Here is a 14,868-nt window from a genome sequence, read left to right on the forward strand (position 1 = left end):
GAGTTCTGTTTAGTTCAGGGACTTGTCCCCATTCAAGAAACACTTCAGCACCAGTTAAGCAGCGCCCACCACAACCAAGCCTGATGCCAGGTTTAAATCCTGCTCTCTTATATTGGTACTGATTGAGGTAAAATATTAAACACTGCTCTTCAGCATCATGCTTGTGCAGCTGACGACAGAATCTAGCCCAGTACCTGCAAGCTCACAAATGTGACTGCACTTTATTGTCAGGTTCCATCTACTTCGTTTTCACCTTCAGAAGAGCTTGAGTTATATATATGAATTTAATAAGTTCATACCAAAGTCATTCAATCTTTGATGAACTTTTAAGCCTAGCCCTAATCCCCTCCTAATCTACTGGCTGGGTGACCTGGTCACACTAACCATGACAGTTGCTGACACAAAAAAAATTCAATTGGATGTCTCTGTCAAGAAGTCAGGACTCTCAGTAGCTTTCTCCACATGAAAAGACAATTCTCTTCCAAGGAATTTATTTGCACTGAAAAATCTCACTATTAAAAGTCTTTTCTCTGGCCTTACCAAGAGTGAGAACAGATAGTTCAGCACATACTTTTGAAGAATGAGCCCCACACCTTTATCAATGCTTGCTTTGTTATTTTCTGCTGGAAATTGATAGCCACACTCTGCGTAGGTAGACCTACGTACATTCCTCCACCCTTCTGTGTGGCAAAATCAGAAAGAAAAAAAAAAAAAGACATGAGACCTTACCTTATATTTCCATTTGGCTTCTGTTTTGCTTTTGTTTTGCTCTCGAACTTCAAACTTCTCCACCTCATTCTGCTTAGTAGGTGTTTCCTTATTGGGAACACTTAAAACATTCTTTGTGGCCTGGTAAAGAAATTAGCATGTACTCTTAATGAGGATCAGGCACTGGTATGTCACACAAATACATTTTTATCTAGAATAAGACATGGCATATTTATGAAAACTTCTTTCCTGATTCATCCCTCTTTGAAATGAAATATCACTGTTCAAAGAGTTCAGAAGATTACTTGCATTTCTCCTTCATATATTAACATACAAGATTAGTGTAAAAACATGTTCATCTCCCTGTCTCTTGCTCTGTGAACATGTTTTGCAACTGCTTATAAGCTGCTATGAACTTTGGAAGCACTTAGGAAAAACCTTATGGATTCTTCTCAACAACAAAGTGTACAATGCATTTTTCTGTGAGTGCATCAATGAAATCCCCACTCTTGCTGAAATTGCAGCAAAACTCATCTATTGGGTATCAAAATGAAATTTGTTAAACATGAGCAAAAGTGGTCACAAATCATTGCTTTATCTTCATTCACTCATTTGGCACAAAATCTCATGAAAACAAAATGTTTCAGAAATGAGCCTACTTTGTCTCTGATAACTGATTATGGAAATCCACTATAGAAATGGCAAACAAACAAACACACAAAAATACAACCAAACCCCTAAAAAGTCATTTAATTTTTGCCTCCTCTTAGCTTGTAGAAGGATCTGACATTAGTTTGCCAGATTCAACTTGAATAGATGTTTCTTTCTTCACATCAAATGAGCTACCATGCAAACAGGCAAACCAGGTTGAACAGTCAGGTAAAAAAAAGAGAAAACTCTCATTTACTTCAGCAAAGACACTGGTGCTTGATTATTATTTTTCATGAGAGCTAGGGACTTTAACCCCACCACGGCAACAATGGGGCAGGGTTAAAATCCAACCCACCTTTCCCTTCTTTGGCGTCTCGATCTTTGTCAAAGCCTCCTTTGTGTGCGCCTCCAGCAAGTCGAGGTTCGGGATGGCTGGCGGTGGGCTCTCTTTTGCCTTCTTTCCTTTCTTTTTTCCTTCTCCCTTAACTTTTGGCGTTTTGGGAGGTTTGGGTGGTTTGGGAGGCTTGGGAGGCTTAGGGGGTTTGGATGGCTTGAGTTGTTTGGGGGTTTTCACAGTTTTCGGAGTCTTTTTTTTAGGGAGCTTTTCTGCAGGTGGGGACGGCGGTGTCACTTGGACAGGTGATGGTGCCTCCTCCTTCTCCACAGGGCAGATCTCCTCGGTGTTTGTGTTGGCACTCGTATCTGCTTTGCTGGCTTTCGAAGCGTTCTGTAGCAGAAAACAGGAGGGCGTTCAGACCCACTTGTGCTACGCTGGATATTCCATCTCACTCTCCCTTCCTTGGGGAAACAACTACCAGTAATCCCCCCTTCAGAACTGGAGTATCTACATTCACCAGCACCCAGTGTCACACTGATGCTCTTCTCACTGCTAATTTCCCCCAGCAGCTGCCCATGCACGACTTTGACCTGGAGAAACTCCAGTGCCACTGTGTGGAAGTTAACTCTCTCCAGATTGCATCAGGTAGGACACTTAAATGGACGGCAGTACAGACAAATGTGTAACATGAATGGGCTTTTGTTTAAAATGCTAATCAGCTTGAGCACAAACCAATTTAACTCAGATGGGATAAACGTAGCAGAATCGTGTTTCATGCCCTCAGGTAAAATAAGCAGTAAAATAGCTGCCCAATTAAAATTAATACTGTCTGACTAATTATAAAGAAATTATTTTCTGCTCCAGTTGCCATTCTGACGATCAAAAAATGTACATGCTACATCAAAGAGGATAAGATAGATTTCAATGCTGAGGTCTTTGGATATAGTTAAGTAGTGGAATGCAACACAGAATCTTCTCAAAACACAAAGGAGCTAGCTATTGTCCCCCTGCACTGTCACACAGCCCCACTAGGCGGAACGTGACACCAGACTTACTGGACAACAGCTCCACGCAACCTCTGTGTTTTTGTGAGTTTATTTTAAAAATAATCTTCGTGTTTAATATAATAACTCTGCCTAGAAACCAGCCAAGAGCAAGGCCTCCTACTGGGACAACACACAGAGTGACTGACTGTCCCTAGCTCAGAGGATGTCACAGGTAAGACCAATGAACATAAGGGCATACCATATATTGAGCACAGTTAGAGGATAGCAACAGCATTCTTTGAGTTCTACTGTGTTTTTGGATAGAAAGCAAATAAAGAGAAAGGAAAAAAAAAGATGAAGAGGACAGTGTGGTCAGTCCAGCTAGAAGAACACAGAGGAGAAGACACAGGGCAGCCATGCACAGCACGAAGTCATGGAGAAAGCAAACAGGCATCCAAAACATGTGGCCAGTTAGCCACAGACAAGAGTCCTGAGCAGTAACCCTGCTGCTTAAGCCTCTTATGAATTCTTTTAATGAGCAGAATGGGGAAAAAAAGATTCAAGTCCTCGGTTTTACAGTCTATGTTATTGAAAAACATATAACACTGCTAATATGATGAAAAGAACACAAACCTCACTTAATCTTATTTCTTTGGCAAGGTCCTTGATAAGCTGTGCTGGTTTGAAGTTTTCAGGCAGTTCATCTTCATGCTCTGCTAAAGCCTAAATCAGAACAAAGCCAGACTGATGTTTCTGTGCATGTTTTTTTGCAATAATATAGTAAAACTCATCAAGTTTTATCACCTTACTATTTTTTCCTAAATACTGAAATCAATACTGACTACACGTATAATATGGAAAAACACTCATATATACTTTATTTCCCCTTCTGGGTGTTATTGCTGTTCCCTCAGGACAGCTAGTGACGAAGTCAGCAGTCTTTTTCACATATTATTGCATGTTCACAACTGTAACATCAGTTTGCTTACCCTCTTATATGAGATTCTGAGAGAGACTCCTTTTCTATACCTACAAGGAGAGACTGTCTCAGAATGACGACTTCATTGCACTCAACAGGCACACACCTTGCCAGCAAAGTAGCTTGGGAGCTAGTTTCATTCATGTGCTATGTTACAGTGTTCTAAGTTCAGCTTTGCCTACTTGCCAACACAGCCCGACTTCCTTTTGCTCACTGCTTCACATCTGTGAGGCAAGTGGAAAAACAAACAGGGTGAGATGAAGAAGAGAGCTTCCACACTGGCCAGCCCTGCTACAGGAAACCAGCAGCAATTCAGAACTGGGGCTCAAGCACTCTCTTATTGCTGTACAGACAGCAAAGTCCCTGGCTACACATAAATATGGGACAGTCACGTAAGTGACCTAAGCTGTATTTGCTACACTGTGTACTCAGCTGCTCACTCCTTCTGAAAGAGTCTGAAAATCCTAAAGCTGCTAGTTCCCCTGCCCGTGTGTTATGATTGAGTGGCCGGCCGCCTGCAGTTAATTCCCCAGAACTCTAGGAGCAACATACACAAGAACAACGCTGCTGAAATGACTGCAGAGGGAGATTTGGGCTGAAAATCTCTTTAAGCCATCTCTCTAGGCAATATGTATTTCCTGGCTTAATTGATGTGTTGATTTGCAGGAACTGAGCACCTTGTGCACACAAAAACGCAGGTGTTGTTCTAGGCCTTGCTTGCATACACAGCCTTTACTTAAAGATTTGGCACATGAAAATGCTCAGAGCTATGAAGAACATTCATTCAGTATCTTGTTGATCATAAGCAAAACTGACATTTTTTTAGACCCCAGCGTCCCTTTTTTTTTTTACTTGCTGACTCATCACATAGCACCAAGGAATTCCTGCTGTCACACTCTTCTGCTCTCCTGGTCCCTCTTTGGGCATAGCTGCTTTGCTATGACAGAATGGTTTGTTTTATCATTTGCTCCCTGTGCCAGTGACTGACAAACACAAGGAACACAATATTAACACAGGGTCTTCTCCTACCTGTTTTTTAGTCCACGACCTGAAAGCACCATTGAGGATTTTCGCTCCTTGGAGTAAATGAGCGGGAGGTTGTTGCCCAGCTTTGTGCAAACCTAAGTGGAAAAAACAGTGCCATTCAAACAATGAGAACTGAAGCCTTTCTGCATAAATTCTCTTTTTCTAGAAAGTTTAACTCTGAAACTTAACTTTTTAAAACTTGGCCACCACAAGCAAATCCCTATTAGGGCTTGATGGTAAAGAGCGTATTTATTGTGCCATAAATCCGACCCTGACTTCCTACAGTGTGTTCCTGTAAACTATGTTTACACTGGCAGTCCTTTCGGTTCATTTCTTGGTTGCATACTCAAGCTAGCTCCCATGCTCATACATCCTAGGCTGTGGGAATACAAAGCTAACAAGAGAAGTTCTTTCATTCTCCTGAAACAGCAAGTACTGATATGTGGAAACAAAGCCATACCAGGCAAAGCATTCTTCATGAATACAGATTTGCCTAAGCTTTTCTGCACAGTACCTTTTTTGTTTACAGTCAGCCACAAAAGTGACTATCGCTCCCTTCTAGGCAATACTCAGAGGGACTCCTCACATTTGCTTATTAATTAGACACATTTTACTTGCTATAAAATACCCATTGAGTGTCTGTAGACTCAATCATAAGAAATAGAATCAAAGAGCAAAGCAAAATTGTAAATTTTTGTAAAGTACACACATGGTTGTCTGGATCAATTCTGAAGGAATTTGAATTAGATGATCTTGAATTTCACAGAAAACTTCGCTTTAATTCTCAGTGTTCCTGCTGGCTCTATCAATGATGTTTCAGTTGGGCCATTATTTCTGACTTGCCCACGTATTTCCACCAGAATCAGCAGAATTATGGCAGAAGAAGTGCCATTCAGCATGCTTTGAGCTGACACAGCATGAAGCTCTTTATGTTAAGTCAGGGAATGAATTCTCAACTTACACCAGCCCAGGTGGTTGGTTACAATATTATTTGCCTCTGAAAGAATTTAAATCTGTTTTATAAAGAAGGTGAAATCTTTTCTTCAGCATAGGTAGGAGAGACAGGTAAGGTCCTTCTTAGAGTAAGGTGCCAGGCTGATTCAGATGACAGCCAGACCAGACCTGCATTCAGCTGGTACATGAGAATCAGTCATCAGATATGAACAAGATTGACTGTGGCATACCAGTAGAAATTATGAGTAGCTATTTTCAGGTCCCCAAATCTAAGCAATTGAAGCAGGCAAAGAAATGCAGTTTTACCTTTGAATGTTTCTAGTAGATGCTTTCCCATATACCAACATGCAGTCTCATAGTTTGGAAACTGGGTTAGACTGACAATTTTCAACCGTCTTTCTACTTCATATGCCCTGCAATACAAAGCAAACTGATCTTAAAGGCATAGCAGCTCACAAGTATGTTGGACAGTGACAAACACTGTTCATATCAGCCCAGAGTTCATTTTTCATATTTTCTTTGTGCCACTACCAAGCATTCTGGCATCAGACCAAAAGCAAAATACAAAAATAACACCGATAAGAAGTTGTGTGATTTAGGTATCATTATTTGTCCAGCATCAGTAAAGACTGCTCTTACTGTTTTAGACTGGGCAAAGAGCCCAGCTGAGCAGGTGAGTGCTTATCCAGAAAGCAAACAGCGTGCTGCAAGGGAAAAATCCCAACAGTATAACAGTTCTTCCTTCACGTTGGCCACATCAGTCCAACCATTTCCTATGTCTTTCCATGCAATAGGAGAAAAACGGCTTGGAATTACCACTTCAGGAGAAAACAGAGATTATAGAAAATTGTGACATTTTAAAGATGGATTACCTCATCTGCATTTCAACACTTAGACTATGTAGAAAATGTCCAGCAAAGGCTAGGCAGTCCACAGGTGTAAGAGTTGCATAAATCCAACCTAGGTGAGAAAGAAAAGAATCCTAAGAATTAAAACTGGGTACACTGTAAAGAAGAAGTAATTCCCCAGATAATTGCCATAATTTACTTAGCACCTTACTTCCCAGATACCAACACGGCTCTTCAGTCCAAGTCAGCACTGGGACCCCATGTGCTCAGAACAAAGTTGCATTTGGGCCCTTCATTTTGCACAAGAAAGGCCTGGTGCAGAGGGTGCTAAGTACCTCTGATTAATCTTCAACTGCGGCAAGACCAGACAGACAGAGAAAGGGGGTAAGTGGTCCAAGTGCCCTTTCTTGTTACTGTCAAAAGCAGCCGCAGCACCTAGTATTAGAGGTTGTTTTCACATCCCCATAAAATCTGTGGCACTGTCTGACATTGAGCTTGCTGTAGTGCCTATCCAAGCTGAGGCTTCCAGGCAGCACAGCTAACAGCCTATCAGGCAGCCTATACAAATTCGTGTCAGTCAGGTCTTCAGCCTCACATGAAACCATAAACACACTCACACCACACAGGCTCCTATAGTTCTTTGGTGTCAAAGGGAATCAATGGCAGGAAATATTGTGGGGGTCACAGTCAGCAAGCAATTCAACATGAGCTCTCCCTTAGATACTGTGACAAAAACCATTAATGTCATACTTGGATAGACAGCGAGGACTCTGCAGAGTGCTTGAGCCCAGCTGGACCAAGGGTAGAACACTGGATGCAACAGTTGTATTTTCAAGATAAAAATACAAATATTCTGTTGCTCAAATACTGAAAGAGTAAAACTTCTGACTTTCATCTCTTTTCTAAGCGCGTGAAATTCGACTTCATACTTTGTCAGAGAAAGGTGACAAATCACATTCCTGCAACACTCTGGCTGTGCTGTTTCAGCAGCTGTAAAACAAAGAGGAAACCCCACCTGTAGGCGCCCGCTCACCTGAAGGAATGAAGAGTGTCTGTCCTTGTTTAACCGTGCATTTGTAACATTTATCTACCTGGTCTGCAAAAAACATTTCACTGTGGTTTGCTGCTGATTGCCAGCGTTCGTAGAGAGAAATATTTGCCGAGGCTGGTTTGATGAGATAAAATATTTTTTCTCCCTGAATTAGAAAATACAACATTAGCAACAAGCAGCCAAATCAAGCAATGCTGCACTGATACAAGCCCAAGCAGACACAAATATGGCATCATCTATTTTTACACCACTTAAGTAAAACTTACAAGTCAGTTTTGTACAGAGGGCTGGAATAATTAAATCACTAGCTGAGCACATTTGCTCAGATTTGTGGGACAGATGGCACAAAGAGTTTGTAGTGTCAGATTCCATTACCCTGCAAAGCAGGATGGGGCTTCTTCCAGGCCTTAGGAGAAGTGCATGCAGAAGGCATCAAGCAAACATTTAGTGAGAAATTTACAGACAATTTAGTGAGAAAACACAAACAACTTCCACATGCCAAATTGCTGTCTGTCTGTCTGTAGACTGGCACTACTGAGTGCACTCACTAACAGCACTGAGGGCTGTGCTTATTTCTTATGGATATAAGTGGACCATGGGGAAAAATTACTAGATCGAGAGAACTTCAGGTTGGCTTTCCCGTATAAAGTATAGTGTGATTCTACCTTCAGCACATGGTACCAGGCAGAAGCTCCTCCCGAATCTATGTGGAAGTCTGTGTAGCTGTCCTTCACACAGATCAGGCAGTACTTGGTCACTTTTGGCTTGGCCAGAAGAGCATCGTCAGGCCAATAGTTTTCCACCCAGGACAACTTCTTCACTATATCTGGAGGCTCTACAAAACTTGACATCCTTTACAGGAAGAATTAAAATGATCACACACCTCTTAAATCAAAGACTGCAGCAATCCTGATCACAAGTCTTAAGTATTAATGTTAATGTTAACTAAATAAATCTTGATCGGATGCTGAAAAATCACTGTTATGTTTTTAGTTAGACTGGTTAAATTACATGAAAAGCTCTGAAGAAGGAAAAAAATCTAATTGGGGTTGATAAGGTGTTTAAAATACAATATATGAGATGTGTAAAATGAATGTAATTTATACAAATGTCTACAATTATTTACATTAAGCATACGTATTTATTTCCATAAATACATCACATAAATTATATCATTATTAACCAAAGCTAAAATGATGTAGTGCCATAATAAACAAGTATTAAAGTCATTCATCCCCAAATGGGCTAAATTTAATATTTAAATAGTCCAAAATTTGGCCTAATATCTACAGGGGGTGGAAGCTCCCTGCTGGACACTCAAATATATAAATTCCATGGAAGAATCTGCACTTCAAACTAAAATTAAATGCTCCCACGTGTCATTTATGTTCACTGTCAAATACAGATGACAATAGCTCCATTTAGAACGGCAAGGAAAGATGGAGCAGTGCATTCAATTAAAATGTCACTGTCTATGCTAAGAAATAAAATATTTGCTGGTTAATGTCTAAATTAGCAGCATATGAGTGACAGCCCCAGCAGCCCTGCAGAACAAAGACCTCCCGTTATTCTCTGATAATGGCAGAAAGCTAAAAAATCTCTACTGAAAATACCAGTAATCTTTGAAGCCTATAATTACTACAGATGCTCTCTGCTGAAATGGGTGTGCGCTGCTAAAACGCTAACTACAGGGCTGGAGGTAATGGCTTAAAATAAATTAGCTGATAATTATTCACCAGCCACCTTCTTTAAGGCCACCTTAAATTTCATGTCTCCTTGCCAAAATGGAATGCTCCCCAAAACAACCACTCTTTATGTTTTTGTTGGTGCTCATCATTTTACCTGTGGAGTCTGCATAGAAATAAATATTTTCCTCCACAAATTCTAGATATCTAGGGCTACAAGAATTGCAAAAGCAACATTGTAGATGCATCCGAGTGCTTATGGAATAAAGTCACAGCTCAGCTGATGAATACAGCTACATATAACACAAAGCAATAACTTGAACTCTTAGGCATTTCCATCAGCTAATTATCTTATGTGGAAAGCATGTCATTTAAAACAGGACAACAGTAGATTTCCTATCACTGAGGATTGATGATGTTCTATAGGCAGTGCCATGACCATTTCACTGCACCACTAAAGCACCCCAGCCTCATATTCAGACTCATCTGCTCCCGTGTGTGACATGGGTCACATGGGAAAGTTGGTGATAGATAAGCCTGAACTACCATGCCAAGCACAGGCCCACTCACTCCATCTCTGATCACTCTCTCCATCCTGCTACAGCATTTCATTTCTGCGCTTTGCCTGAAGCGGCTACAGATGGACAAAGCAGTGGGAAGCCATCAGCACAGGAAGGTTACCTGGTGTCTGAAAACTCCAGGTTGGTCACATTGAGCACCCTCTTCCTGTTGGTACTGTAGTAGTAATCCACAAACTCCTTGAGCTTCATCTTGCAATCCTTCTGCTTGGTGACATCCGTGACATCAACGCTTCTCTCCGGTCCTAAAAATTAATTTAATGATGAAGAGAGACTGCCTGGAGGTCCCACTGTGTGCTTGGGGCTGAGCTCACATTTCCAGAATATATGAATATCTCATTTTTTCTATTTTCCAACCTTCTTAGCCTCTGTAAGTTTTTTTGCTTTGCTTCTAAAACAAAATTGGATATGCATGAAAGGGTGCATTTGCATTCATGCCCTATGACATAATTATTTCTGTAGTTTTTCTCTTTAAAGGATTAATGATATTTTCAGTCTACTCTTTCTTTTTTTGCGTGGTGAAAATTAAATGCAAACACTTGGACATGCACAGAGCAAGCTTTACTCACCATGCTGTAACATTTTTGTGATTGAACGTATTACTGCACAGGATATTGAGTAAAAAGTTCCTTCATGCTCCAGTATAGATTTTACTTAGGAATTTTTGAAACATTTTTCAAGAGTACCATGAAAAAAATTGACTTTTTGTTATTTTACTTATTGAAATTCCACCCCGTCTGTGCTTTAGTACAGAGAATGAGCTGCTCACACATGTGTACTTCCCTGACAAACCTTGTTGGATGCCAGTCTCCAGCATAAACACTAGCAGTAGCAGCTGACTGCATCAGTGGGATTCTGCACAGGGCACACCAGAGGGAACATGGAGAAAGTCACAGCTTTATGAAGACTGCCCATTTCTAAGCATACTCTCCTACCCTTTTTGCAAGAAAACAACTCTCTTTATTTTTTTTCCCTTCCATTTTAATTGATCATATTTTTGTTTTCCCAGTGCATCATTCCTAACTTTTATCACATTAGAGAGAAAAAAAACAACTTTTTTTTTTTTTCCCCTAAAATGTCAGTAAAGTAATAACACACTTGGCAATCTCATTGGTGCTGTTTTGTCCTCTGCTACTTCATTTACATTGTTTCTAGAAGACATTCTGGGTCCAATGTAATAAACTGAAAAACAGTGCCTGTGAACCTCATTCAGACCAACCAATCCCATGGAGGTTATACCTCCATATATGGAGTGTATTGCTTTTGTTCACTTTAAAATCTGGTGCCAGCTTCAGATTAAACAGCCTCTGTTCTTCCCTTCAGCTCTTCACTAATGGTGCTGTTGGGAGGGTGGATGATTTCAGCTAGAGGCTGAGAGTGCCAGCAGATGCATGAGGAGCACCCAGGTCAAGCAAGAAAATCTGCTCACGTAGCAGACGGGCAAGGAAAATATGTTTCCTGTAGAAACAATGGGACAGATATATAACAATAAAAGCAGGAGTCTTGAATTCTCCGTTACTGTCAGAACCTCACTGCATACAATCATTGCAAAAGGAGCAGGGGGAGTCAAGAACAGCAATGGCCTGGTAAGTAGCACTCAGTATAAGGAGGTAAGGGAGCCCTGAAGCATAGACATACATAAGAGCTGGAGTTGTGGCTCCAAAAGGACCACAGTTTGCCAGAAGGCTGGAAGGAACAGAGATCTGAGACAGTAACACAGAAAAGTGAAGGAATGAGAGAGAACAAGAGATGAGATCACACATGCAAAAGAAGGATATGGAGACAAGGTGAGAGATTTCAGAACAGTTTCAGGGCTGCTGGCCACGGGATGTCTTCCAAGGTTGAGTGATGTGATGACTTGCAGGAAGATGCAGCACAACACCCTGCCCAAGTTAGGGACAGAAGGATGCCAGCATGAATGCGAATGACCAGCAGCAGTGAAAAAAAGCTCTCAGTGAAGTGATAAGTGCTGAAATGGACTGCCTGTGCAGAGTGCGTGTCTCAGTCTAGTAATTCCTTCAGTACGAAGTGAGATGGCAGCAATCAATTAAGGGCTGGCCCCAGGAAACAATTTCTTGATACCACAATGGCTGTTTTGTTAATATAGTGCTATGGAGTGCAGTGCAGTATGGCACAGACTTATTCTGAAGTACACAAGTTGGGACAAGAAACACAAGTGAATTAATTGCTAATTACAAGTTACCATTATATAATGAATCTTAAAATCTGCATAGCTCAAGGTGTGATGTCAGTATTTCACAATAGCATAACCTCCTTCCTAATTTGGTCATAAAACACACATACACTCCCCTCTCCCCAAACTTCCCCTTCATTGCTCTCCGTGCGTGTGTGTGTGTGTGTCAAAGCCTTCAAATAAATACAGGCCAAAATATGTCATCGTTTAACCTGTAGCTGGCTGCCACCCTGCCTGCAGCAATTCTCCTAAGTTGCTTTCATTTCATTGAGGCAATCAACCTGATGCAAACACAAGGGATGGTCCCAAGGTCCCTCCCCCATCCCATTCCCAAGAACTCCTTGGCATATCACGACATGGCACTAACTCAAGGAGCTGCCTGGGCAGGGCTGCTTGGCCCCGGAGCCAATACAGAGCAGCTGCAGGCAGGGTGCTTTTTTCCCCAATACCAGGCCCAATTTTAAGGAAGCAGCTGAGCTCTAACGATACATTTCCACTGCCCCAGATACGCACCAACATAGTTTTCAACATCGCTGACGTAGAACGTAGGTGCAGGCACAGACAATCCCAGGCCATCCTTCTTGGGAACCAGGATGGGCTCTGTGAAGCCATTTTCTTCCAAATACTCTGTTGTTAGCTGGCTGCCTGGCACTTTCACTACTATATCTTCAGCACTAGAAAAGCAAACATAGATTCAGTGGTAAGGAGCTTCCATGCAGAGCTTGGCATCTTCTGCATTGTGCTACTGGAAGGAAAAATTACGGGTAGGCAAAAATAAACTGACATCATCAGTAAGCAGCCACTTCTTCCCAACTCCCATTTTGTTCAGTTGGGTGCCTCCGTTTGTTTTGAAACAACCAGAATATGCTTGGACCTCTATTATTTTATTCAAATGCTAAAAAATGTGTTTTTTGAAAAGAACCCCACTTCTTAACTTCTTTACAAACGCCAGCTATGCTACGATTTTCCTATATCACTCTGTGTTGCTCTACTGAAGAGTAAGCAATATGTGAATGTATGTCTTTTCTTAACATTAGATTTTCCAAACAAATAAGGGCTACATTTACTCAAAGTCTACCAGAAGCAATCTCTAAATAGAAACTTGAAGGTATGCAGACACACCAGAACATACAGTGCCAGCAACTAGAGAGAAAACAATTTGTTGGTCATGAAGCATACAAGCTCATATTTGCGAATATATGTATATACACACATTTATTTGTTTTTTTTAGAGAAAACAATTCTCTCAAGAACTCTCAAAAACCGAAATGCCTACTGGAATAAGCATTCCATATGCAAAGCACCTCTGAGAATCAGTCAAAACACAGTCTTTGAGAGAGGCAACACTAGAAACAATAAACCCTGAGGTCTTGGGCTCAGCAGAGCCGATAGTAGACTTCCAGGTGGCACTGGGCTACCAGGTGCTCTAAGCTGTCACTGAGACCTGCCCTGTGGAGACAATAAGCAATGCTTTAGCACCATCCAGTACACTTCTTGAGTAGATTTAAGTGACTACGCATTATGGAAAGTGATGCAATTCGCAGCCTGGATCTCTTTGAACCGTGTGGATGATCACACCTATCTGCAAAACCTCACTTACATGCAAAGTAGGTTTATAAGACAAAAGCCGTAAGGCAGTGTGTTACAAAGCACATGAAGCACAGAAAAATCGTCTGCAATCGGCTCACTCAACTCTAATGCACCAACTACTGGAAACTTCTGAAATAACATCTCATGGTGAGAGACCATTTTCTTAACTACAGGAATCTGTCTTGTTACCAGTGATCAATGCCAAAGAAATTAGTGTTAAATATTTCAATTTAAAGAGGGCAATATTTAAAACGTTGCATAATCTCAAATAAATTGCCTGGGAAAGACTTTGCAAATCGTTTTTAAGTAGTTAAATAAATGGTTCAGGAAATACTCTGCAAATCATTTTCCAGCAGCTGAGAGAGCTTCAAAGTGACGAATCAAAGGGCAGGTTTATCAAACGATCCCTCATTCAATTTAAAAGTCCAATTCCTGGATCTTTTCAAGAGCAAAACATTTTGAATTCAAAGTGAGAAATGACGAGGCTCTGGATGAAGAAGAGCCCTAGGTGTGCTCTAGTGAAGATGTGGCAGGTCTCTCTTCGCACCACCTCTGTAGCCAAGCCAAGGCTGGGCTCTGGGAAGACATTGGTGCAGCTCTGTGCCAGCAGGCTGGGGCCAGAGGAAATAAGGAAACATTGACGTTTTACCCCCAAAAGCATTACCTCGGGGAACCCTTAAGGCTAATACATGACTGCCCTCTTCTGCATCAGCTCTGAACTACAGCTGACATTCTCGGTTCCCAAAAAGGAAGGTAAGGCAGGTATGTCCTGAGGCTTGGCATGGATCATAGCACTTCATATTTATGCAAGCACGAAGAACTGAGGCTGGAAATGTTAAAGAGCTAGAAGTGAACTTTATGAGAACCTTACAGGAAGGCTGCATCTGGTGAAAGAGGTTCTTGTCATGTGCTCTTACAGCTCAACAGTTCTCTGCTGCCCACAGAGTGCACGTTAGGCTCGTGGAGGGCTTCCTGCTTCAGAGAACCAGCATACCTCTTGACAAAGTAGATACTAATTAACTGCAGCTAAGCTCCTCTTTAAATTCCAGGTAATCTTGTGAGTTGATAATGAAGAGGAGGAATGCATTTGGGAAACAAAGAGCACGGACTAGAACTGTGTGCAACGACAGAGCAAAGCGTAAGACTGGATGAATCAAATTTATCTTCCGGACAGCTGCAGGGCACATTCATGGAACCCAGTTATCTCCTGGGTATAAACTGGCATCTGACAGGCTGGCAGAGGTACATCTAGTATGCCTGGCATCAATGAGACATCAAATA

The 14,868-nt window shown here is 41.4% G+C and overlaps 1 protein-coding gene across 1 annotated transcript in view; it reads right to left on the reverse strand.

Moving 5' to 3' along the window:
- Positions 1 to 14,868, reverse strand: part of PHF2 (PHD finger protein 2) — a gene marked incomplete at its 3' end in the record, with an annotated part of 80,538 nt that overhangs the window by 15,395 nt on the left and 50,275 nt on the right. Inside the window, exons 4-13 of the mRNA XM_079540112.1 lie at positions 12,511 to 12,671; positions 9,907 to 10,048; positions 8,206 to 8,392; positions 7,523 to 7,685; positions 6,514 to 6,601; positions 5,948 to 6,054; positions 4,691 to 4,782; positions 3,316 to 3,405; positions 1,715 to 2,086; positions 730 to 849 (exon numbers count right to left, since the gene is read on the reverse strand). Coding sequence (XP_079396238.1) covers positions 730 to 849; positions 1,715 to 2,086; positions 3,316 to 3,405; positions 4,691 to 4,782; positions 5,948 to 6,054; positions 6,514 to 6,601; positions 7,523 to 7,685; positions 8,206 to 8,392; positions 9,907 to 10,048; positions 12,511 to 12,671 — 1,522 coding nt within the window. The remainder of the gene's footprint in view (positions 1 to 729; positions 850 to 1,714; positions 2,087 to 3,315; positions 3,406 to 4,690; positions 4,783 to 5,947; positions 6,055 to 6,513; positions 6,602 to 7,522; positions 7,686 to 8,205; positions 8,393 to 9,906; positions 10,049 to 12,510; positions 12,672 to 14,868) is intronic.

The sequence above is a fragment of the Tetrao urogallus genome, assembly GCF_951394365.1.
Source record: "Tetrao urogallus genome assembly, chromosome: 10".
Classification (NCBI taxonomy): Eukaryota; Metazoa; Chordata; class Aves; order Galliformes; family Phasianidae; genus Tetrao; species Tetrao urogallus.